Source organism: Tachyglossus aculeatus, chromosome 7 (assembly GCF_015852505.1).
Source record: "Tachyglossus aculeatus isolate mTacAcu1 chromosome 7, mTacAcu1.pri, whole genome shotgun sequence".
Classification (NCBI taxonomy): domain Eukaryota; kingdom Metazoa; phylum Chordata; class Mammalia; order Monotremata; family Tachyglossidae; genus Tachyglossus; species Tachyglossus aculeatus.
The window spans coordinates 18,348,863-18,372,481 of record NC_052072.1 but is presented as its reverse complement, the minus strand read 5'-3'; the positions used below and the strand labels follow the sequence as shown (position 1 = coordinate 18,372,481).

Sequence of the window (23,619 nt, the reverse complement as noted above, 5' to 3'; positions counted from 1 at the left end):
GACTCCTAAGCCCATGCTCTTTCCACTTAGCCAAGTGCTTGGCACATAGTAAGCACTTAAATACCATCATTATTATTATTATTCCTATTGTTATTTTTGGGAAAGTACAATACATGAGTTAATAGGCATGTTCCCTGCCTACACTGAATTTGCAGACTAGTCTGGAGGGAGACAGATATTAATATAAATACTTTATAATATATAATTTATAAATATATACATAAGTGCTTTGGGGCTAAGGGTAGGGCAAATATCAAATGCCCAAAGACCACAGATCCAGGTGTAAGTGGTGGAGCCAGGATTAGAACCCAGATCCTTTGACTCCCAGGCCTGAGCTCTTTCTAGAAGGTCATGCTGCTCACCTTCCCCCACCAAATCCAGCATGGCTCCGTGGAAAGAGCCCGGGCTTTGGAGTCAGAGGTCATGGGTTCAAATCCCCGCTCTGCCAACTGTCAGCTGTGCGACTTTGGGCAAATCACTTAACTTCTCTGGGCCTCAGTTCCCACATCTGTAAAATGGGGACAAAGGCTGTGAGCCCCCCGTGGGACAACCTGATCACCTTGTTACCTCCCCAGTGCTTCTAACAGTGCTGAATAAATGCCATCATTATTATTATTGTTAAATCCTCCCTTCTTCCTTCTCATTTTCTCTCTTCCTCTCTCCCACACTACCCATTCCCCCCAGCCCCCACCCTCCCCCATCCTGGCTAGAAGCAGTATAATAATAATAATAATAATGACATTTATTAAGTGCTAACTACGTGCAAAGCACTATTCTAAGCACTGGGGAGGTTACAAGGTGATCAGGTTGTCCCACGGTGGGGGCTCACAGTCTTAACCCCCATTTTACAGATGAGGGAACTGGGGCACAGAGAAGTTAAGTGACTTGCCCAAAGTCACGCAGCTGACAATTGGCGGAGCAGGGATTCGAACCCCTGACCTCTGCCTCCAAAAACCGGGCTCTTTCCACTGAGCCACGGTTATGGCCTAGTAAGTAGAACACAGGCCTGAGAGACTAAAGGACCTGGGCTCTGGTCCCGGCTCTGCCACATGTCTGCTATGTGACCTTGGACAAGTCACTTCACTTCTCTGGGCCTCAGTTCCCTCATCTGTAAAATGGGGATGAAGACTGGGGGCCCCATGGGGCACAGGGACTGTGTCCAACCTGATTATCTTGTATCTACTCCTGTACTTAGTAGAGTGCCTGGCACCTAATAAGCACCTAATAAATACCGTGAAGAAAAAGACGTGCTCTTCTGCTCTCAGAAGGGAGCTGCAAAGGGGACCATTAAGAAGGCCATTAAAAGAACAAGGGACGTGAATAACCAACATCTTGAATTTGGGAGGGAGGAAGGGAGGGGAGCCTCTATTCTCCAGAGAAACTTAGCATCGACCTCTCACTATAGAGGGGAAAAGGTCACAAGCTAATAATAATAATAATAATAATAATGTTGGTATTTATTAAGCACTTACTATGTGCAAAGCACTGTTCTAAGCGCTGGGGAGGATACAAGGTGATCAGGTTGTCCCACGTGGGGCTCACAGTCTTCATCCCCATTTTACAGCTGAGGTAACTTAGGCACAGAGAAGTTAAGTGACTTGCCCAAAGTCACACAGCTGACAATTGGCAGAGCTGGGATTTGAACCCATGACCTCTGACTCCAAAGCCCGGGCTCTTTCCACTGAGCCACGCTGCTTCTGTTAGGTGCTTACTATGTACCAAGCTCTGGAGTAAATGTAACATAATCAGGTCAGATACGATCCTTGACCCCCGTGGGGCTCACGGTCTAAGTCGGAGGGAGATCAGGAATGTAATCCCCATTTTGCAGATGAGGAAACTGAGGCACAGAGAAGAGCAGTGAGTTGTCCCAGGTCACACAGCAGGCAAGAGGCAGAATCAGGATTAGAATCCAGGTCAGTCAGTCAGTTGGTTGTATTTATTGAGTGCTTACTGGGTGCAGAGCACTGTAGTAAGCACTTGAGAGAGTAAAATAGAACAATATAAGAGACATATTCCCTGCCCACAACAAGTTTATAGTTTGTGAGAAGCAGCGTGGCTCAGTGGAAAGAGCCCGGGCTTTGGAGACAGAGGTCATGGGTTCAAATCCCGACTCCACCAATTGTCAGCTGTGTGACTTTGGGCAAGTCACTTCACTTCTCTGCGTCTCAGTTACCTCATCTTTCAAATGGGGATTAAAACTGTGAGCCCCACGTGGGACAACCTGATCATCTTGTAACCTCCCCAGCGCTCGGAACAGTGCTTTGCACATAGTAAGCGCTTAATAAATGCTATCATTATTATTATTATTACAGTCTAGAGGGGGAGACAGACATTAATAGAAATAAATAAATTGCAGATATTCATTCAATCGTATTTATTAAGTGCTTACTGTGTGCAGAACACTGTACTAAGTGCTTGGGAAAATACAGTTTAATCTTTCCCCCTTTTTTCCTCTCCTCCTCCCTCCCTCTGCCCTACCCCCTTCCCCTCCCCACAGCACTTGTATACATTTGTACATATTTATTACTTTATTTTACTTGTACATATTTACTACTCCATTTTATTAATGATGTACATATAGCTATAATTCTATTTATTCTGACAGTTTTGACGCCTACTTGTTTTGTTTTGTTGTCTGTCTCCCCCTTCTAGACTGTGAGCCCGTTGTTGGGTAGGGGCCGTCTCTATATGTTGCTGACTTTTACTTCCCAAGCGCTTAGTACAGTGCTCTGCCCACACTAAGCACTTCTAGACTGTGAGCCCGCTGTTGGGTAGGGACCGTCTCTATATTCAATTCAATCGTATTTATTGAGCGCTTACTGTGTGCAGAGCACTGGACTAAGCGCTTGGGAAGAACAAGTTGGCAACATATAGAGACGGTCCCCACCCAACAGTGGGCTCACAGTCGAGAAGGGGGAGACAGAGAACAAAACAAAACATATTAACAAAATAAAATAAATAGAATAAACATGTACAAATAAAATAAATAGAGTAATAAGCACATACAAACATGTATACATATATACAGGTACTTGCCATACATGTACACATGCCATACATACATACACGCCATGCATGTATACATGCCATACATTCATTCATTCAATCGTATTTATTGAGCGCTTACTGTGTGCAGAGCACTGTACTAAGCGCTTGGGAAGTACAAGTTGGCAACATATAGAGACGGTCCCTACCCAACAGCGGGCTCACAGTCTAGAAGGGGGAGACAGAGAACAAAAGAAAACATATTAACAGAATAAAATAAATAGAATAAATGTGCACAAGTAAAATAAATAAGCGCTTAACAAATACCATCATTATTAAACAGATATCAGTATAAATAAATACATACATAGCCATACATACATGTATGTTGCCAACCTGTACTTCCCAAGCACTTAGTACAGTGCTCTGCACACAGTAAGCGCTCAATAAATATGATTGAATGAATCAATGAATGAATAAATACGATTGAATGAATGAATACAATACAGCAATAGTGAAAATCCCTTCCCACAATGAGCTCACAGTCTAGAATGGGGGAGACAGACATCAGTGCTTAGAACAGTGCTCCGCACATAGTAAGCGCTTAACTACTACCATCATTATTAAACAGATATCAATATAAATAAATAAAATTACAGGTACATACATAAGGACTTGGAGCAGGGAGACAGGGAAGAGTAGAGGGAGCAAGTCAGGGTGACGCAGAAAGGAGTGGGAGAAGAGGAGGGCTGAGTTTGGGAAGGCCTCTTGGAGGAGGTGGGACTTCGGTAATCAATCAATCAATCGTATTTATTGAGCGCTGACTGTGTGCAGAGCACTGTACTAAGCGCTTGGGAAGTACAAGTTGGCAACATATAGAGACGGTCCCTACCCAACAGTGGGCTCACAGTAAGGCTCTGAAGGGTGGGGAGAGTCACTGTCGGATATGACCATTATTATTATTATTATTAGAATGAATGAATCTCTCCTGCCTTAACTCCTTCCCCTCTCCACAGCACCTGTATATATGTATACATGTTTGTACATATTTATTACTCTATTTTACTTGTACGTATTTATTGTATTTGTCTTATTTTGTTAATATGTTTTGTTTTGTTGTCTGTCTCCCCCTTCTAGACTGTGAGCCCGCTGTTGGGTAGGGACCGTCTCTATATGTTGCCAACTTGGACTTCCCAAGCGCTTAGTACAGTGCTCTGCACACAGTTAGCGCTCAATAAATACGATTGAATGAATGAATGAATATGAGGAAAGAGGGCGTTTCAGGAAGCAGCGTGACTCAGTGGAAAGAGCCCGGGCTTTGGGGTCAGAGGTCATGTGTTCAAATCCTGACTCTGCCAATTGTCAGATGTGTGACTTTGGGCAAGTCACTTCACTTCTCTGTGCCTCAGTTACCTCATCTGTAAAATGGGGATTAAGGCTGTGAGCCCCCCGTGGGACAAACTGATCACCTTGTAACCTCCACAGCGCTTAGAACAGTGCTTTGCACATAGTAAGCGCTTAATAAATGCCATCATTATTATTACTAGAACAGTGCTTTGCACATAGTAAGCACTTAGAGAAGCAGCGTGGCTCAGTGGAAAGAGCCCGGGCTTTGGAGTCAGAGGTCATGGGTTCGAATCCCGCCTCCACCGCATGTCTGCTGTGTGACCTTGGGCAAGTCACTTAACTTCTCGGAGCCTCAGTTACCTCATCTGTAAAATGGGGATGATGACTGTAAGCCCCACGTGGGACAACCTAATCACCTTGTATCCTCCCAGCGCTTAGAACAGTGCTTTGCACATAGTAAGCGCTTAACAAATGCCATTATTATTATTATTAATAATAATAAATGCCATCATTATCATTATTAGAACAGTGCTTTGCACATAGTAAGCGCTTAACAAATACCATCATTATTATTATGACTAAATATGATTGAATGAATGAATGCTTAGTACAGTGCCTGACACATAATAAGTACTTAACAAGTATCACGATTGTTATTATTATTATTACTTGCCTGACTGGCCGAAGTGAGCTGGACCTGGAAATGTCCTGCGGGAGCAGATGGAAACGTTGGCCCTCTCGTCCAAGTGATGCCCAGCTTGGTAGGGAGCTGCTGCCCACCTCCCCATTCTACTCAAATATTATTATTATTATTATTATTGTTGTTATTATTATTATTATTACATGCCCAGCATCAACTTCAGTGATTAGTTGGCCACCCCAACCCTTTTTTTAAAAAAAAATAGTACGTGTTCAGCACTATGTGTCCGGCACTGTTCTAAGCACTGGGGCACATACAAGGTAATCAGGTTGGATACAGCCCTTGTACCTCATGGGGCTCACAGTCTTGATACCCCTTTAACAGATGAGGTAACTGAGGCCCAGAAACTATTATTTTGAGAAGCAATGTCGCTCAGTGGAAAGAGCGTGGGCTTGGGAATCAGAGGTCATGGGTTCTAATCCCAGCTCCCCCACATGTCTGCTGTGTGACCTTGGGCAAGTCCCTTAATAATAATGATAATGGCATTTATTAAGTGCTTACTATGTGCAAATCACTGTTCTAAGCACTGGGGATGATGATGATGGCATTTGTTAAGGGCTTACTATGTGCAAAGCACTGTTCTAAGCGCTGGGGAGGTTACAAGGTGATCAGGTTGTCCCACGTGGGGCTCACAGTCAATCCCCATTTTACAGATGAGGCCCAGAGAAGTGAAGTGACTTGCCCAAAGTCACGCAGCTGACAACTGGCGGAGCCGAGATTTGAACCCATGACCACTGACTCCAAAGCCCATGCTCTTTCCACTGAGCCATGCGGCTTCTCAACTTCCCTGAGCCTCAGTGACCTCATCTGTAAAATGGGGATGAAGACCGTGAGCCCCACGTGGGACGTGATCACCTTGTATCCCCCCAGCGCTTAGAACAGTGCTTTGCACATAGTAAGCGCTTAACAAATGCCATTATTATTATTATTATTTCCACCCTTGGCAGGGAGGCGGCCCACCAAACTCCCGGGGCCCCAGCTCAGGGTCCCCAGCTGTCGCCCCGGAGCTGGGGGGAAGGAGAAGATTGGGGATCTGCCAGGGCGGCCTCACCCCCAGCGACTCATCCGCTAACAGGTCGCATCACATATGTTGCCAATCAATCATCAATCATATTTATTGAGCGCTTACTGTGTGCAGAGCACTGTACTAAGCGCTTGGGAAGTCCAAGTTGGCAACATATAGAGACAGTCCCTACCCAACAGTGGGCTCACAGTCTAAAAGGGGGAGAAGGAGAACAAAACCAAACATACTAACAAAATAAAATAAATAGAATAGATATGTACAAGTAAAATAAATAAATAAATGAATAGAGTAATAAATATGTACAAACATATATACAACTTGTACTTCCCAAGCACAGGAAGCAGCGTGGCTCAGTGGAAAGAGCACGGGCTCTAGAATTAGAGGTCATGGGTTCAAATCCCGGCTCCGCCCCTTGTCAGCTGTGTGACTTTGGGCAAGTCACTTATTTATTACTCTATTTATTTATTTTACTTGTACCTATCTATTCTATTTATTTTATTTTGTTAGTATGTTTGGTTTTGTTCTCTGTCTCCCCCTTCTAGACTGTGAGCCCACTGTTGGGTAGAGACAGTCTCTATATATTGCCAGCTTGTACTTCCCAAGCGCTTAGTACAGTGCTCTGCACACAGTAAGTGCTCAATAAATACGATTGATTGATTGATTGAATGAATATGTCTATATCTGTAAACAGCGTGGCTCAGTGTAAAGAGCCTGGACTTGGGAGTCAGAGGTCATGGATTCTAATCCCGCTCTGCTACTTGTCAGCTGGGTGACTTTGGGCAAGTCGCTTCACATCTCTGTGCCTCAGTTACCTCATCTGGAAAATGGGGATTAAGACTGTAAGCCCCATGTGGGACAACCTGATGACCTTGTATCTACCCCAGTGCTTAGAACAGTGCTTGGCACATAATAAGCGCTTAACAAATACTATTATTATTAATATTATTAATTAATAATTTATTTATACTAATGTCTATCTCCCACTCTAGACTGTGAGCTCACTGTGGGCAGGAATGTGTCTATTGTACTGTACTCTCCCAAGCACTTAGTGCAGTACTTTGCACCCAATAAGCGCTGCATAAATACGAGTGAATGGATGAATGAACGATAGAGCACCGGCCTGGGGGTCAGAAGGTCATGAATTCTAATCCCAGCTCTGCCAATCAATCAATCAATCGTATTTATTGAGCACTTACTGTGTGCAGAGCACTGTACTAAGCGCTTGGGAAGTACAAGTTGGCAACATATAGAGACAGTCCCTACCCAACAGTGGGCTCACAGTCTCTGCCGGGTGACCTTGGGCAAATCAATTGAATTGTACTTTCCAAGCGCTTAGTACAGTGCTCTGCACACAGCAAGCTCTCAATAAATATGATTGAATGAATGAACTTCACTCCTCTGGGCCTCGGTTCCCTCATCCGTAAAATGGGGATTAAGATTCTGAGTCCTATGTGGGACATGGACTGGGCTCGAATTGATTAGCTTGTAATAATTATAATAATAATGGTAATAATGGCATTTGTTAAGTGCTTACTATGCACAAAGCACTGTTCTAAGCTCTGGGGAGGATACAAGGTGATCAGGTTGTCCACGTGGGGCTCGCAGTCTTAATCCCCATTTTACAGACGAGGTAACTGAGGCCCAGAGAAATTAAGTGACTTTTCCAGAGTCACCCAGCTGACAAGTGGGGGAGTTGGGATTAGAACCCATGACCTCTGACTCCCAAGCCCGGGCTCTTTCCACTGAGCCACGTCGACGCTTAGAACGGTGCTCGACGCATAGTAAGTGCTTAATAAATATCATTTTTTATCATTATTATCGCTGCCCCTGATGACTATACGTCCCAAGTCCCTGCACAGGCCGGCGACCCCCAGCCCGAGAGCCCCTCCACTGGGTCCTGCGGACCCCAAGAGTCATCCTGCAGGATGGATTCCCCCTTTTAGACTGTGAGCCCACTGTTGGGTAGGGACTGTCTCTATATGTTGTCAACTTGTACTTCCCCAGCGCTTAGTACAGTGCTCTGCGCACAGTAAGCGCTCAATAAAGCAGCGTGGCTCAGTGGAAAGAGCCCGGGCTTTGGAGTCAGAGCTCATGGGTTCAAATCCCGGCTCCGCCAACTGTCAGCCTGTGTGACTTTGGGCAAGTCACTTCACTTCTCTGGGCCTCAGTTCCCTCATCTGTAAAATGGGGATTAAAACTGTGAACCCACCGTGGGACAACCTGATCACCTCCCCAGCGCTTAGAACAGTGCTTTGCATATAGTAAGCGCTTAACAAATACCATCATTATTATTATAATCAATCAATCAATCAATCGTATTTATTGAGCGCTTACTATGTGCAGAGCACTGTACTAAGCATTTGGGAAGTACAAATTGGCATCACATAGAGACAGTCCCTACCCAACAGTGGGCTCACAGTCTAAAAGGGGTTAGTACATTATAAGCGCTTAGTACAGTGCTCTGCACACAGTAAGTGCTCAATAAATACGATTGATGATGAATAAACACGATTGATTGATTGATTGATTGATAGGAAGACCCCTTGGGAGAGGTGGGATCTGCCCTGGACCCCAACCGGACCCCATGGGGCAGTGGAAAGGGCACCCAGGGGAGGGGACTGAGCATTTGCAGGATGACTCCTCAGGCCCTAAGCCCGCTACCATTTTTATTCATTCTTTCGCATTTATTGAGCGCTTACTGGGTGCAAACCACTGTACTAAGCGCCTGGGAGAGTACAGCATAACAACAACAGCCACGTTCCCTGCCCACAACGAGCTCACGGTCTAGAGGAGCAGCGTGGCTCAGTGAAAAGAGGCTGGGCTTTGGAGTCAGAGGTCAATCAATCAATCAATCAATCGTATTTATTGAGCGCTTCCTGTGTGCAGAGCACTGTACTAAGCGCTTGGGAAGTACAAGTCGGCAACATATTCAGACAGTCCCTACTCAACAGTGGGCTCACAGTCTAGAAGGGGGAGACAGAGAACAAAACCAAACATACTAACAAAATAAAATAAATAGAATAGATATGCACAAGTAAAATAGAGTAATAAATATGTACAAACATATATACATATCATCATCATCATCAATCGTATTTATTGAGCGCTTACTATGTGCAGAGCACTGTACTAAGTGCTTGGGAAGTACAAATTGGCAACATATAGAGACAGTCCCTACCCAACAGTGGGCTCACAGTCTAAAAGGGGGAGACAGAGAACAAAACCAAACATACTAATAAAATAAAATAAATAGGATAGATATGTACAAATAAAATAAATAAATAGAGTAATAAATATGTACAAACATATCTACATATATACAGGTGCTGTGGGGAAGGGAAGGAGGTAAGATGGGGGGGATGGAGAGGGGGGCGAGGGGGAGAGGAAGGAAGGGGCTCAGTGTGGGAAGGCCTCCTGGAGGAGGTGAGCTCTCAGCCGGGCCTTGAAGGGAAGAAGAGAGCTAGCTAGGGAAGGAGGTAAGATGGGGGGATGGAGAGGGGAACGAGGGGGAGAGGAAGGAGAGGTCGTGGGCTTAAATTCTGACTCCGCCAACTGTCAGCTGTGTGACTTTGGGCAAGTCACTTCACTTCTCTGGGCCTCAGTTCCCTCTCTGTAAAATGGGGGTGAAGACTATGAGCCCCACGTGGGGACAGCCTGATCACCTTGTAACCTCCCCAGCGCTTAGAACAGCGCTTTGCACATAGTAAGCGCTTAATAAATGCCATCTGTTGGGTAGGGACCGTCTCTATCTGTTGCCAACCTGTACTTCCCAAGCGCTTAGTCCAGTGCTCTGCACACAGTAAGCGCTCAATAAATACGATTGAATGAATGAATGAATGAATTATTTAACCGTCCCGGCCCCCACTGCGGCGTTGGGGCTTTGTTTAAATCCCCGGTGCAATTTTCAGAGGCCCACCCTCCTCCCCGTCCCCCGTACATACATGCCCCTGCACATACAGAAACATACGTCGCATGCATCCATACATACACCACACACACAGAGCCTCGAGCCGACCTTTAAACTTCTCGCCTCATTTGCATATCCCCGCCCCCAACGCGGCGTCGGACCGCACGCTAAACCACGACCTGATTTGCATAGCCACGCCCCCAACACAGCGTCGGCCCGCCCGTTAAGCCCCCGTCTCATTTGCATGGCTCCGCCCCGACCCCCCCGACGCGGCGCCGGACCACCCTTTAAGCCCCGACCTCATTTGCATAACCACGCCCCGGACACAACGTCGGGACGCCCAGCTCATTTGTATATCCCCTCCCCCGACACAGCGTTGGCCCGCCCTCTAAACCGCGACCTCATTTGCATGGCCACGCCTCCGACACAGCGTCGGACCGCCGGCTAACCCCCGTCCTCATTTGCATAGCCACGCCCCTGACAGCGCCGGCCATCTTTTAACCCCCAGCTCATTTGCATAGCGCTCCCCCAACACAGCATTGGGCCGCCGGCTAAAACCGGCCTCATTTGCATAACCACGCCCCGACACTGCATTGGACCTCCCATTGAACTTCGTCTCATTTGCATAGCCCCGCCCCATCCCCAGCACAGCGCCGGACCGCCCATTTATACCCCGTCGCATTTGCATAGTCAAGACGCCCCGACACAGTTTCGGACCGCCCGTTAAATCCCGGTCTCATTTGCATAGCCACGCCCCGAAACAGCGCCGAACCGCCCGCTAACCCCAGTCTCATTTGCATAGCCACGCCCCGACACCGCATGGGACCACCCGTTAAACCCGTCTCATTTACATAGCCACGCCCAGCCACAGAGTTGCACCGCCCATTAAGCGCCCGTCTCATTTGCATAGCCAGGCCCCGACACCGCGTTGGGCCTCCCGTTAAACCCCTTCTCATTTGCATCGCCACGCCCCGAAACAGCGTTGAACCTTTCGTTAAACCCCGTCTCATTTGCATAGCCACGCCCAAACACAGCGTTGGACCTCCCATTAAACGCCCGTCAATTTGCATAGCCAGGCCCCGACACAGCGTCGAGCCCCCCCTTTAACCCCATATCATTTGCATAGCCACGCCCCCGACGCCGCGCTGCGCTTTCCTTAAGCCCGTCTCATTTGCATAGCCACGCCCCGAAGCGCAGCGTTGAGCCTTGTTAAACCCCGTCTCATTTGCATGGCCACACCCAACCACAGCATTGGCCGCTCGTTAAACGCCCGTCTCATTTGCATAGCCCCGTCCCCGGCTCCCCGGTACAGCGTCGAGCCGCCCGTTAAACCCCGTCTCATTTGCATATCCACGCCCCGACGCCGCGTCGAACCTCCCGCACCCCTGCCTCATTTGCATAGCCACGCCCCCAACACAGCGTTGGCCCGTCCGTTAAACGCCCGTCTCATTTGCATAGCCACGCCCCGACACCGCGCTGCACCTCCCGTTAAGCCCGTCTCATTTGCATAGCCACGCCCCGAAACAAGCGTTGAGCCTTCAGTTAAACCCCGTCTCATTTGCATAGCCGTACCCAACCACAGCTTTCGACCGCCCGTTAAACCCCGTCTCGTTTGCATAGCCACGCCCCGACACCGCGGCGGGGTCTCTCTTTAAGCCCGTCTCATTTGCATAGCCACGCCCCGAAATAGCGTCGATCCTTCCGTTAAACGCCCGCCTCATTGGCATAGCCCCGGCCCCAGCCTCGAGCCGTTCGTTAAACCCCCGTCTGATTTGCATAGCTCCGCCCCCCGGCCCCCCGACGCGGCGCCGGCCCGCCCGTTAAACCCCCGGTTCATTTGCATATCCCCGCCCCCCGGAGGCGCCCCGGCCCCGCCTCCCTGCCCGCGGCCGCTCTTTAAGGTGCCTGAGCCCGGGCGGCTCCTCGGCGCGGCCGGGAGGTGAGCGGCGGCGGCGGCGGCGGGGGACGAGGAGGAGGAGGAGGAAGAAGGAGCAGCAGCGGCTGGCTCCCGCTCCGGTTCGATTTCCAGACGTTTCACCGGCGGGTCGGGGAAGGAGCGGTCGCGCGTCCGCGGCTTCCTGTCGCCGTGCCCCGGGCTCGGGGGTCACTGGGCAGCCTCCGAGGGTCCGGCCTTCCGTGAGTGCGGGGGGCCCCGCTGGAGGGAGGCCCGGCCCCGGGGGGCGGCCGATCCCTGCACCTGGACACACCCTGGACCCACCCCGGGGCTCCTGCACCCCCCCCCCCCCCGCCCTAAATAACGATCAGAGCATTCTGCTACGTCCCCGGCACTGTACTGAGCGCCGGGCTGGATCCGGCCCCTGCCCCACGTGGGCCCCCCCCCGCCCTCAATCCCCATTTTACAGCTGAAGGCACTGAGGCCCAGAGAGCTGAAGTCGCCCGGCGGACGAGTCGGGGTTAGTCCCCGTGACCCGAATGCTACTCGATCGTATTGATTGAGCGATTACCGTGTGCAGAGCACTGCACTGAGCGCCCGGGGGGTGCAAGTGGGCAACGTAAAGGGACGGTCCCTACCCAACAGTGGGCTCACAGGGGGAACGCCAGGCCGTGCCATGCTGCTTAATGTCTTCCTCCCGGGACGCACGCTTGCAATTGAGCGGGTTGGGAACCGGGGACCCTCTCCTTCCCTCCCTCCCTCCCTCCCCGGGGGCCCCAGGCTGGGAACCGGGCCCTCCCCTGCCCCCTTCCTCCTTTCTTTTCCCCACCTTCCCCTCCCCCGCCCCCCCAGGGCCCGGCCTGCCCTCCTTCCCTTCCCTCCCGCCCCCACAAACAGGTTCCTCCGCTCTTTGGCCGTGTTGAGACCGATCCCTCTGGCTCCCACTTTTTTGGGGGGGCGGCGGGAGGGTGCCGCCTTGCTCCACCCCAATTAGGGTGCAGCGCGACACCCAGCCGGGGGGTCCGGAAGGGTGCCCCCCCTGAGCCCGCATTCCCCCCCATTACCCTCGCCTTGGAGGGAGGGGATCAGTAACAGGGTCATTCATTCATTCAGTCGTACTTATTGAGCGCTCACTGTGTGCGGACCACTGTACTAAGCGCTTGGGAAGTCCAAGTTGGCAACACATAGAGACGGGCCCTACCCAGCAGTGGGCTCACAGTCTAAAAGTCACAGTCCCCCCCAAGGGCCCAGGTTTTTCTTGGGGAACTTTCTAAAAACTCCACGTGATAGGAAGGAATTTTCCCGCCGGTCGCCCACCCATCCCCTCCTGCCCCCTTCTCCCTTCCTCCAATAATTCCCCCTTTCTCGTCCAGCAGCCGAGCTCCTCCATTACATATCTATTCTATCTATTTATTTTATTTTGTTAACATGTTTTGTTGTCTGTCTCCCCCTTCTAGACTGTGAGCCCGCTGTTGGGTAGGGACCGTCTCTATATGTTGCCAACTTGGACTTCCCAAGCGCTTAGTACAGTGCTGTGCACACAGTAAGCGCTCAGTAAATACGACTGATTGATTGATCCGTTGGTTGCTTTGGGCCAGTGACTGTCCCAAGAGTGTGAGGTTTTAGAAACAGGTGGAGAGAAGCAGCCTGTGGGCCCCCTTTTCCTCCACCTCGGGGGGCTTCGTCTCCTGTCCCGCCCTTCCCTGGCTCCCCCGGCCTTGCTGAGACCTCTCACCAGCTTGCCCAAGGTCACAGGTGATGGGGCTCCAGCCCTGTTCCTAAAGAGATCAGAGGGATTTCTCCAGGCAGCCTGGTCTTGAGAGATGGAGAGCATCCCTAAAAGTCGGGGCTCAGAGGGGTGAGAGGAGTGGGTATCCTTTCTGCTTCAGGGCATCCATCTGCAGGACCAGGCACCCTGCAGAATGAGGCGAAACCAGAACACCCCTCCTTGCTGGGGAGCCCCTGGGGGGCCGGGAGCCCAGACCACCCAGAACGGCTCTCATTTAGCCGATTAATTTTGCTGTTTCGTTTTTAATGGAAACCTGCAGTGAAATATAAAGTCCTAATCACCGGCCGTAATTACAGAGCGGACCAAGTCGCTAATTACAAAGCGGGATAAATCACCAAACCCACCTTGTTTAAAAGGGTCTGAAATAGTAGAAATAGAATCCCCCCCCACCCCCCTGCCTCCCAGTCTGCCAGCTGGAGAGATGAGGGAGATGGGGACAGGAAGCCCCACTGGAAATAAGAGTTTCCAAAGTTTCTTGGGATAAACTTTAAAATGTGGAGGGGAAAAAAAGCAGATTTGGGGGAAAAAATGGGGGGGGGGGGCTGTAAAATAAGTCATTCAAGAAGTCTACTGAAACCTTTAAAAAAAAAACCTGAAAAACTTAGATGATGGAAAAAAATTTGGGCTCGCTTAAGGATGGGAGATGTTTTGGTTTCTCTTAGGGTAAACTAGGTGCCGATGGGGTGCTTTGCACATAGTAAGCGCTTAATAAATGCCATTATTGTTATTATTATTATTCGAAGGGCTCAAGAATCAGTCGGTGGCATTTATTGAGCACTTACTGTGTGTAGAGCACTCCCAAACCAGGCTCCTCTCAGCATTTGGATATAGTGAGCAGGAAACAAGAAACCCCACTGAAGAGAGGATATGGGGCATTCTCTGGTGGATGAAGCAAAATGCTGGGATTCAGAACTCCCAGGTTAAAAGCCCCGAAGCCCCCCTTGCCCCTGAGGACCGACCCCGGTGGGCATACGCTCTCCCCTTCCCCCCCAACCCGGTGGTCAGCTAGGGACAGGGAAGGAGCTCTCTCTGTCCTTAGGATCGGGTGTCTGCATTAATCTGTCGCGGGCATTCAGTCGGTGATATTTATTGAGAGCTTACTTTGTGCAGAGCGCTGTACTAAGCACTTGGGAAAGGAGAATACAGAATAGTTCTCCTGGGAAAACTATTGGGACCCTGCTGGAAACAGGTCGGCAGTAGTGATGGTATTTATTTATTAAGCGTAGCGTACCCACAGGCAGCAGTTAACGTTGGCTTTGTCCTTGAAAGTGTTGTTTTAGTTCTCCAGTTTTGTTCACCCTCCTGATGGGGGGTTCCTGGGGGTACCACGGGGGACTTGGAACCCCTGCCATAATAGTGGGAAAAGCTGGGGGCCCGTCTTTCCCTGGGGGAACTGGCCCCTGGAGCTGTGAGGCAGCAGGATCAGGATTGGGGCCAGACTGGTGAGACTTGAGAACCAAGATAGCCCGGGCACCCCGATGCTGAGGCCAGATCTGCCCCGGGCACTGTAGCTCCGCAAGATGCTTTTGCTGAATGAGCTGTGCCCACTGTGACTTGAGGAAAGTCTTTCCTGCCAGCTGTTGAGCATTTCCCAAAGTTGAGGGATTTTAGAGAGGTCTGAGGCTTGACCGACGTCCGACTGCTAGGCGATTGAGAAGAGCTTGGGGAGAGAAGGAATTGGCTGAGACTGCTGCTGGAGGGATTTAGGCCAGGCTTTAGGTAGCCCCCCCTGGCAGAGAGGAATGGGGGAGGAACAGGCTTCCCAGCTCCGCCGCTTGTCAGCTGTGTGACTTCGGGCAAGTCACTTAACTTCTCTGTGCCTGTTACCTCATCTGTAAAATGGGGATTAAGATTGTGAGCCCCTCATGGGACAACCTGGTCACCTTGTATCCTCCCCAGCACTCAGAACAGTGCTTTGCACATAGTAAGCACTTACCAAACACCAAAATTATTGTTATTATTATTAAAGGGAAATTGTGGAATTCTCTCCCTCAGAGATGTATGGTCAGGAGGGGAGAGAGATCTTCCACACCTTTAAACTGGGTTAAGGGCAGGCATACCCGGAGGCAGGGCACGGGGTGGGTTGCCCCGAGAGAGTAACTGGTATCTGTTAAGCGGTTACTACGTGCCAGGCACTGTGCTAAGCGCTGGGGTAGATACAAGCAAATCGGGTTGGACACAGTCCCTGTTCCATGTGGGGCTCCCAGTCTCAATCCCAACCCCAGAGTACACGGCTCTGGCCAGAACACTACAGTGTGTCGAACCCTTGAGACCCCCGCATCTCCTGCCGCTCAGTTCCCTCCTGGCAGTGGTTGGTGGGCTCCGGGCTGGGTCTGTTCCCTAGGGTGTTGGGAGGAAGGAAAAAGATGCTGCCGAAGGGATCAAGTAGGGAGGGAGCAGAGAAGCAGCGGCATCTGCCCCCACAGCACCCAAGGGTGGGCAGATTGGCCAAATCAGGGGTGGGCTGCCATGAGAAGAGACCCGGGCTGCTGGCTTAAGGCAGTGGCTGCCTGTTCTGGGGGGGATCTTCACCCCACAGCCACCCAATCAATGTCTGGGGAGCCTAGGTCACAGGCTTGGCCAGAGGCTGGGGTCAAGGATGGAGTTTGCCCCTCTCCTCCTTCAAAATAGTAATGATGGCATTTATGAAGTGCTTACTATGGGCAAAGCACGGTTCTAAGCGCTGGGGAGGTTACAAGGAGATCAGGTTGTCCCACGGGGGGCTCACAGTCTTCACCCCCATTTTACAGATGAGGGAATTGAGGCACAGAGAAGTTAAGTGACTTTGCCCAAAGTCACAGCTGACAAGTGGTGGAGCTGGGATTTGAACCCACGATCTCTGACTCCAAAGCCTGGACTCTTCCACTGAGCCACGCTGCTTCTCAAAATCCAGGGGGAGAGATGCTGCCTGAAGAACATTTAGGATTGTAAATTCCTTGAGGGCAAGGAGTGTCTACCAACTGCATTGTCCTCTCCCAGGTGCTAAGTACAGTGCTCTGCTCACAGTAAGCACTCCATAAATACCGGTGATTGATGTTTTGATTGATTGACCCAGGACAGAACACAGCCTTGGGAACTGGCTTCTCTCCATGAGAGGGGGCAATCAATCCACCAATCAGAACTATTTATTGGGCTCCTACTGTGTTCAGAATATGGTCCTAAGCACTTAGGGGAGTGCAATGGATGTAGGAGCCTCAGTCCCTGCCCATGAGGAACTTGCAATCCAACAGGGGAGAGAGTAATTTTCAGAGGAGGAAAAAGTGCTTCGGTGGTCGTCTGTAAGCGGATATGTACAGAATTGCAATGCATCAACAGATGCTGAGCAGAGAGTTGGTGGATACGATCCTGGGAGAAAAAAATCAGAGCCGGGAGAGGAAGGAGCCAGGCTCCCGGGTACTCCAGATCTCTCCCCAAGGATAATCCCACACTCCGAGCACCTCCCCTGGCTCCCTCTCTGATCTGTCGAGAGACCTCGGGTGGGGTCCAGGCTGGGCAGGATCAGTAACCCCGAGAGCCAGGGAATGAGGACCACTGAAGAAAGAGTGGACTCCAGAGTCACTGGGCTTCGGCTCAGACCCCACAGGTTCCTGGACTTGGGCAGGTGGTGGTCTGGATGTTCAGAGCTGACTTGTCCCTAGACTCCACTGGAGAAGCGATGGGGTCAGCCAGGAGTTGTTTGGGATTGGGAAGACTTGACCAGTCCCCCTTGTCTCTCGGCACCCCCCGCTTTAGAGAAGGAGGAAGATGAGCGAGTCCAGCACAAAGTCCAGCCAGGCCCAGGCCTCCAAGCAAGACAAAGACGGATCTGAGAAGAGAGGGAGGGGTCGGCCCAGGAAACAGCCCCCGGTGAGTGGTTATGAGGGAGGGGGAAGCTAAGCCCCGTCTCCCTCCTTCTCTGCGGGAGGGGGTGCTGGCACTGGGGGAGCTGGAAAGCCAGATGCCTGGGTTCAACTCCTGGCAGTGGGGGAAGCTGAAGGCCCTGGGGGAGCAAGGAATAAGTGGCTTTCTCCCCAAGGTGGGAGGAGATGGGACTAGAACCCAGGATTCTGGGCTCCTAGTCCTATTTCCCCTCTCCCTGCCACTGAGCTTGCCCTGTTTCCCAGTAGGATCACGTTGGCTGGTTGGTGGGGTCCGTCAGGAGCCCAGAAAGAGAATGCACGACCCACAGCAGGGCCACTTGGGAGGGGAGATGGGCACGTTGCAAATTGGCCCAGGTGCCCTGAGAATCTTAGAAAGCGGGCAGAGCTGAATGGAGCCGGGGAGAGGTCAGGGGGCTGGGAGCAGGGAGTACCAGATTGTGGCCAGGACGCCCTGGAGCAGAAGCCCCAACAGACTCTGGGGCTGAGCTGCGGGACAACTGCTCCACCCCAGAAGCACCATCCCACTGGGGTAGGACCTGCCCGGGATTTTTCCTAGCCTTTCCCCTCCCCACCCCCATCTCTCTCCCACTAGAGCCAGTGGAGGGGGCAGAAGAGACTCCCAGGGGAAGGGGCTGAAAGGAGTGGAGGCTGCAGAGGTGTGGGTTACGGCTGAGGCTGTTAGTCCCAGTGCCTGGGAGACCCTCTGGATGAAAGTCTCTCCTCTTCTCTCTTCTCCCCTTCTCTCTTCTCCCCTTCTCTCTTCTCCCCTTCTCTCTTCTCCCCTTCTCCCCTTCTCTCTTCTCCCCTTCTCTCTTCTCCCCTTCTCTCTTCTCCCCTTCTCTCTTCTCCCCTTCTCTCTTCTCCCCTTCTCTCTTCTCCCCTTCTCTCTTCTCCCCTTCTCTCTTCTCCCCTTCTCTCTTCTCTCCTTCTCTCTTCTCCCCTTCTCTCTTCTCCCCTTCTCTCTTCTCCCCTTCTCTCTTCTCCCCTTCTCTCTTCTCCCCTTCTCTCTTCTCCCCTTCTCTCTTCTCCCCTTCTCTCTTCTCCCCTTCTCTCTTCTCCCCTTCTCTCTTCTCCCCTTCTCCCTTCTCCCCTTCTCCCTTCTCCCCTTCTCCCTTCTCCCCTTCTCCCTTCTCCCCTTCTCCCCTTCTCCCCTTCTCCCCTTCTCCCCTTCTCCCCTTCTCCCTTCTCCCTTCTCCCCTTCTCCCTTCTCCCTTCTCCCCTTCTCCCTTCTCCCCTTCTCCCTTCTCCCCTTCTCCCCTTCTCCCCTTCTCCCTTCTCCCTTCTCCCCTTCTCCCCTTCTCCCCTTCTCCTCTCCTCTTCTCTTCTTCTCTTCTCTCATCTCTTCTCTCTTCTCCTTTTCTCTCTTCTCTTCTTCTCCTCTTCTCTCGTCTCTTCTCTCTTCTCCTCTGCTCCCTTCTCCTCCCCTTCTCCCTTCTCCCTTCTCCCTTCTTCTCCTCCTCTCTCTCCTCTCTCTCCTCTCTCTCCTCTCTCCTCTCTCTCCTCTCTCTCCTCTCTCTCCTCTCTCTCCTCTCTCTCCTCTCTCCTCTCTCTCCTCTCTCTCCTCTCTCTCCTCTCTCTCCTCTCTCTCCTCTCTCTCCTCTCTCTCCTCTCTCCTCCTCTCCTCCCTCCTCCTCCTCCTCTTCTCCCTCCTCCTTCTCCTCTTCTCCCGTCTCCTCTTCTCCCGTCTCCTCTTCTCCCGTCTCCTCTTCTCTCCTCTTCTGTTGTCTCTTTTCTCTTCTCCGCTCTCCTCTCTTCTCTCCCCCACCCATAGGCTATGTCTTGTCTTGAGGAAGGAACGTTTCTGGGGGCTCTGAGAGACCTTGGGGGTGTGTATCTTCCCCCAGCTATCACCTGCTGCTCCTACCCGGGGGCTGGGTGGAGGTGGGTGGGGCGGGGGATCCCCAGCTTCTTCTCTCACTTTGGATGACTGTATCCCTCTCCCCTCTCCCCCTTCCCCCCTTCCCCCCCTCCTCTCTCTTCTCTCTTCTCTCCTCTCTTCTCTTCTGTTGTCTCTTTTCTCTTCTCTGCTCTCCTCTTCCTCTCTTCTCTCCCCCACCCATAGGCTATGCCTTGTCTTGAGGAAGGAACGTTTCTGGGGGCTCTGAGAGACCTTGGGGGTGTGTATTTCCCCCCAGCTATCACCTGCTGCTCCTACCCAGGGGCTGGGTGGAGGGGGGCGGGGCGGGGGATCCCCAACTTCTCTCACTTTGGATGACTGTATCCCTGTGGCAGAGAGGGCTCTCCCCATTTCCCAGAGGGAGAAACAGGTCTAAAGAGAGGTAGGGGCTGGTTCAAGGACTCACACAGCAATGAGAGGAGTGAGGATGGACGGGAGCCCCTGGGGCTGACAGAGAGGACAGAGTCTCCCTCTTGGTCTTCAACCGCCCCCCACCCATTGCTTTCCAGAAGGAGCCCAGCGAGGCTCCCGCTCCCAAGAGGCCCCGAGGCCGCCCGAAGGGAAGCAAGAACAAGGCGACCACCAAGGGACGGGTGAGTCTAGGCTGGAGTCTCACTGGGCTCCCCAAGGAGGATTTGCGTGGGGTGGAAACCTCCGGTTGGAGGGTCTCAATCCGAGAACGTGTGTGGGTGTGTATGTGTGTCTGTCTGTCTGGGGGTGGGGTGGGGAGGGTCTCCTGGGGCGAGAGACCCTCAGCTCTTCTCCCAGTAGGCTGGGGGATCTGAGGGGGTCAGTTCTGCCCCGCTCCCAGATGGGAAGAGGAAGTGGGCGGGACCCAGGCAGGATGATGAGAATCCAGAGGATAACTGGGATCTATTTCTGAATGGAGGGGTGGGAGGGGGCGCCTCTCCCCAACCCCCCCCCAGCCAGGCCTCCCCCCAGCCCCACTCCCCAGAGATAGGGAGGAGGAAGATGTGGACCAGTTCTGGGTCTGAGAGACAGAGGTCCCAGGGTTCTGCCCTGCTTAGATCCTGCCCGTTGGGGATGGAGTGGGGGGCAGGGGAGATGCTAGCAGAGGGCTGAGGCAGTAGCCCCCACCTCGCCTGCCCCCGCTACCCCCCCCACCCCCAATCCTCTCCACCATGGTGACTCTCCTAAAGAGTCACTGATGGAAGATGGAGGTGAGTCATTGGGCGGGCCATCCCCTGGTCTTCCCTCCGCTCCCCATGTCCCCCATCCGCCCTGAGGTAGGGGAAGGGGCCATATGTGACAGCGGAAGGGTAAGTTATTTGAAAAGTTTCTTTGGTTTCTTTTTTTTTTTTAAGCCTCACGACTCATATCCTCTGAGTCACGGGGCTGGGGGCCCACGGATTTGTTGGGGGTGGGGGGGCAGGGGGAGTCGTGAGGGGGCCAGAGCAACCGCAAACAAGCAGGGGTAGAGATGCTCGATTTCCCCCCAGGGGGACAGGGAGAGGGGCACACGTGCCACTCGGACCCTGCCTCGTCCCCCTCCCCGGGGGAAGGGACCCCTTCCCCTTAACATCTCCTATCTCTGGGCCGCAGAAACCTGCCACGCCCCCGGCGAGGAAACCCAGAGGTCGTCCTAAGAAACTGGTAAGAAGCCGTCGGGGCACGAGAGCCGAGCGAGACGTGGGGGTGGGATGGGGTGATAGGGCTGGGTGGGCACGCTCCGTCCCAACAGCTTCAGGGTGGCCTTGGCCTCTTGCTTCCCAAGGGGTGAGGGTGGGGGTAGGGAAGTGAGCACAGCAGCTGACTTTGACCTGTAGTCCTGCCCTGCCCTTCCTGCCCTTGCAGCCAAACCCATGACAGTTCTCGGCCTCTTCCTCCCTTCCCCTCCTCTCCCCTGCTTTGGTTCCCCGACCCAGCCCGACCCTGCTCCCTGGGGTGACTCACAGGAAGCTGCTTATTTTGAGTCCGCCTGGCACGGGGGTCCCCGGGGCCTGGAACTCGCCTCCCGTGTGGTGTCCCTGCATTCCTGCCTCATGAATGGACCCCACCCACCCCCCCACTCCTTCCCTTTTCCCCTCCACTTAGGGCTGCTCTCCGCCACACTGTGTTCTGCCGCCTTCCCGCCCTCCCGTCCCCTCCTCCCCCATCCCGGCACACCCCCTGCCAGGGCCGCGGGTCTGATCTTGTTCTGGCTGCTCTGGTCCCTGCCCTGGGTAGGCACCTGCTGGTGGAGGCCAGAGGAGAGGGGGTGGAGGGGCTGGATGGTACAGAGGCCCAGAACCCCTTAGCATTTCCTTCTCTGCATCGCCCTTGGGAGGGGGCCCGGCTCTGCGCACGCATGCACGCGCGGACAAGTGCACACACGCGTCCTCCCATCTGCGTCTGCTCCCAGGCGCCCACCCGTGCTTTCACCCCGCCCGCCGTCAGCCCGGTCTCCGTGAGCGGCGGAGGGGCGGCCTGGCTCCCCCGGCGTCCCGTCCACCCGTCCCTCCTGGGCCGGGAGCAAGGCTGAGCGCGAGTGAGCCAGCGCACGAGGCTGAGGGTCGGGGGCGGATCCTCAAATTCCATTTTTGTTTTTATGAATGAAACAGCCGAAAGCGGGGCCTGCTGACTCAACCACACTCAGCCCTGACTCATCCCGCCTAAAGCACGTGGGGTTCTGTGTGTTTGTGTGTGTTTCTCTGTGTGTGTGGGGGGGGGGGGGGGGGAGGGAAAGAACGTGCTCAGCAGGTGGGGGACAGTCCCCGTCCCCGCCGGCCATCCAGCTGGCACTCCAGTTCCCTCCCAGCTCCGGGTTGGTGAGGGGTGTGGAGGGAGAAAGGAGGCCCCCGGCTTGACTCACTTTCCTCTCCCCCCCCAAACCCCCCTCCCCGCAGGAGAAAGAGGAAGAGGAGGGTATTTCCCAGGAGTCCTCAGAAGAGGAGGAGGAGGAGCAGTGACCCTTAGCCATGTGGGGCTGCTTCCCCCCGTGGGCACAGTGGCTCCTGGGAAACGAATCAGAAAACCCCTCTCCTCTGCCCACCCTCACTCCCTCACTTCCCCGATACGCTCCTGGGCTCCTGGAAACGCGGTGGGAATCCCCACCGTGGACCTCTGGCCCGGGGCCAGCCACTGTTCTTGTTTCCCGTTGACAAGGCTGATTGCGATTGGCCAGCTAGCACCCCTCACCCCCACTCCACCCCCCCCCAGCCCGATGCCTACTCTCGCTTTTGGGCTCCCCCTCCCCACTGGCCCTCAGGGGGGCAGAGAATGGGGACCGAGCTGGGCTTGTACCCCATACAGCCTCACCTGGCCCGTCTCCCCAAGTCCCCAAGTAACGCTGCTGTTTTGGCCCCTTCTGCTCCCAGCCCTCTTCCCCGAGCCCGAGGAGGCATCCCGGATTCCCCTCACTCTGCCCACCCCCCGAGTTCTGCATGCATCTGCCTGGGGCCACGGCAGCCCACCCAAAGGGGCTGGGCAGGCCTGGGCTGCTGGGCTTCTGTGTCCCCAACTGTAAGAGGGGGCTGGGTGAGGGGTCCGGGCCTTTGTTTCCCCAGCCGCCTGTCCCCATCGCGGGCTCTAGCGTTGCCTCAGCCACTCACAAACTACCTCTAGGTGACTTCAAGTTTCTTTCTCAACCGCGGCGGCGGCTACAGCTGCTGCCGCGACCGCTGCTGACCCTGGTTTAGTGACTTACATTTTAGTGTGGCTAGTCTGGCCTCTCCTCCTTGCCCTCCTCTGCCCTGCCCTCCGCCCCTCTGAAAATCCCGGAAGGAGCCCTGGAGCCAGCATTGGCCGCTTTTAAGGGCTATGACCTACGGGGAAGAGGACCTGGGCAACCCCAGAGGGGCAGGGGCCAGCCTCCTCCCCACTGTCACCTCCCCTCCCCCTCAGGGCCGCCTCCCAGGCTGAGCTGCCTGGAGGGGCACAGTCTTAAAGGCTGGGGGCCTGGAGAGGGGGCAGGAGGCACCCCTCAAGAGATGTCTTTAGTTTCCTATTTGCAGTTACTTGAATAAAGATCTTTTCTGGAGCCTCCTGGCCTTATCCTTGTCATTCTCCCGAGGCTGTTTTTGGCCTTAATCCCCACCCTCAACCCTGCAGCGAGGGCACGTTTGAGTGGGAAGAGGCAACGAGCCTCCCCCGTGTCCCTCCCTGGGGGATCCTAGTTGGCCAGGGACTTAGGCCTGGCCCACAGACAGCTGTGTCCCCTTAACAAATACCACAATTACTATTATTAAGCGTTTACTATGGGCCAAGCAATGTTCTA

General features: G+C 53.2%; 1 protein-coding gene across 2 annotated transcripts; it reads left to right on the top strand.

Moving 5' to 3' along the window:
• Window positions 1-11,821: 11,821 nt before the first annotated feature.
• On the top strand, window positions 11,822-23,382 carry HMGA1 (high mobility group AT-hook 1). 2 transcript variants are annotated; one of them, XM_038749300.1, is made up of 5 exons: window positions 11,822-12,099; window positions 17,379-17,492; window positions 19,913-19,996; window positions 20,967-21,017; window positions 22,250-23,382. In XM_038749300.1, exons 2-5 carry the CDS (start codon window positions 17,391-17,393, stop codon window positions 22,310-22,312), a joined length of 300 nt encoding a protein of 99 aa, XP_038605228.1. In that variant the 5' UTR covers window positions 11,822-12,099; window positions 17,379-17,390; the 3' UTR covers window positions 22,313-23,382. The 2 variants fall into 2 exon arrangements, with proteins under 2 accessions (XP_038605228.1, XP_038605227.1); XM_038749299.1 differs by having other exon boundaries at window positions 12,033-12,099; window positions 17,384-17,492.
• Window positions 23,383-23,619: the final 237 nt, after the last annotated feature.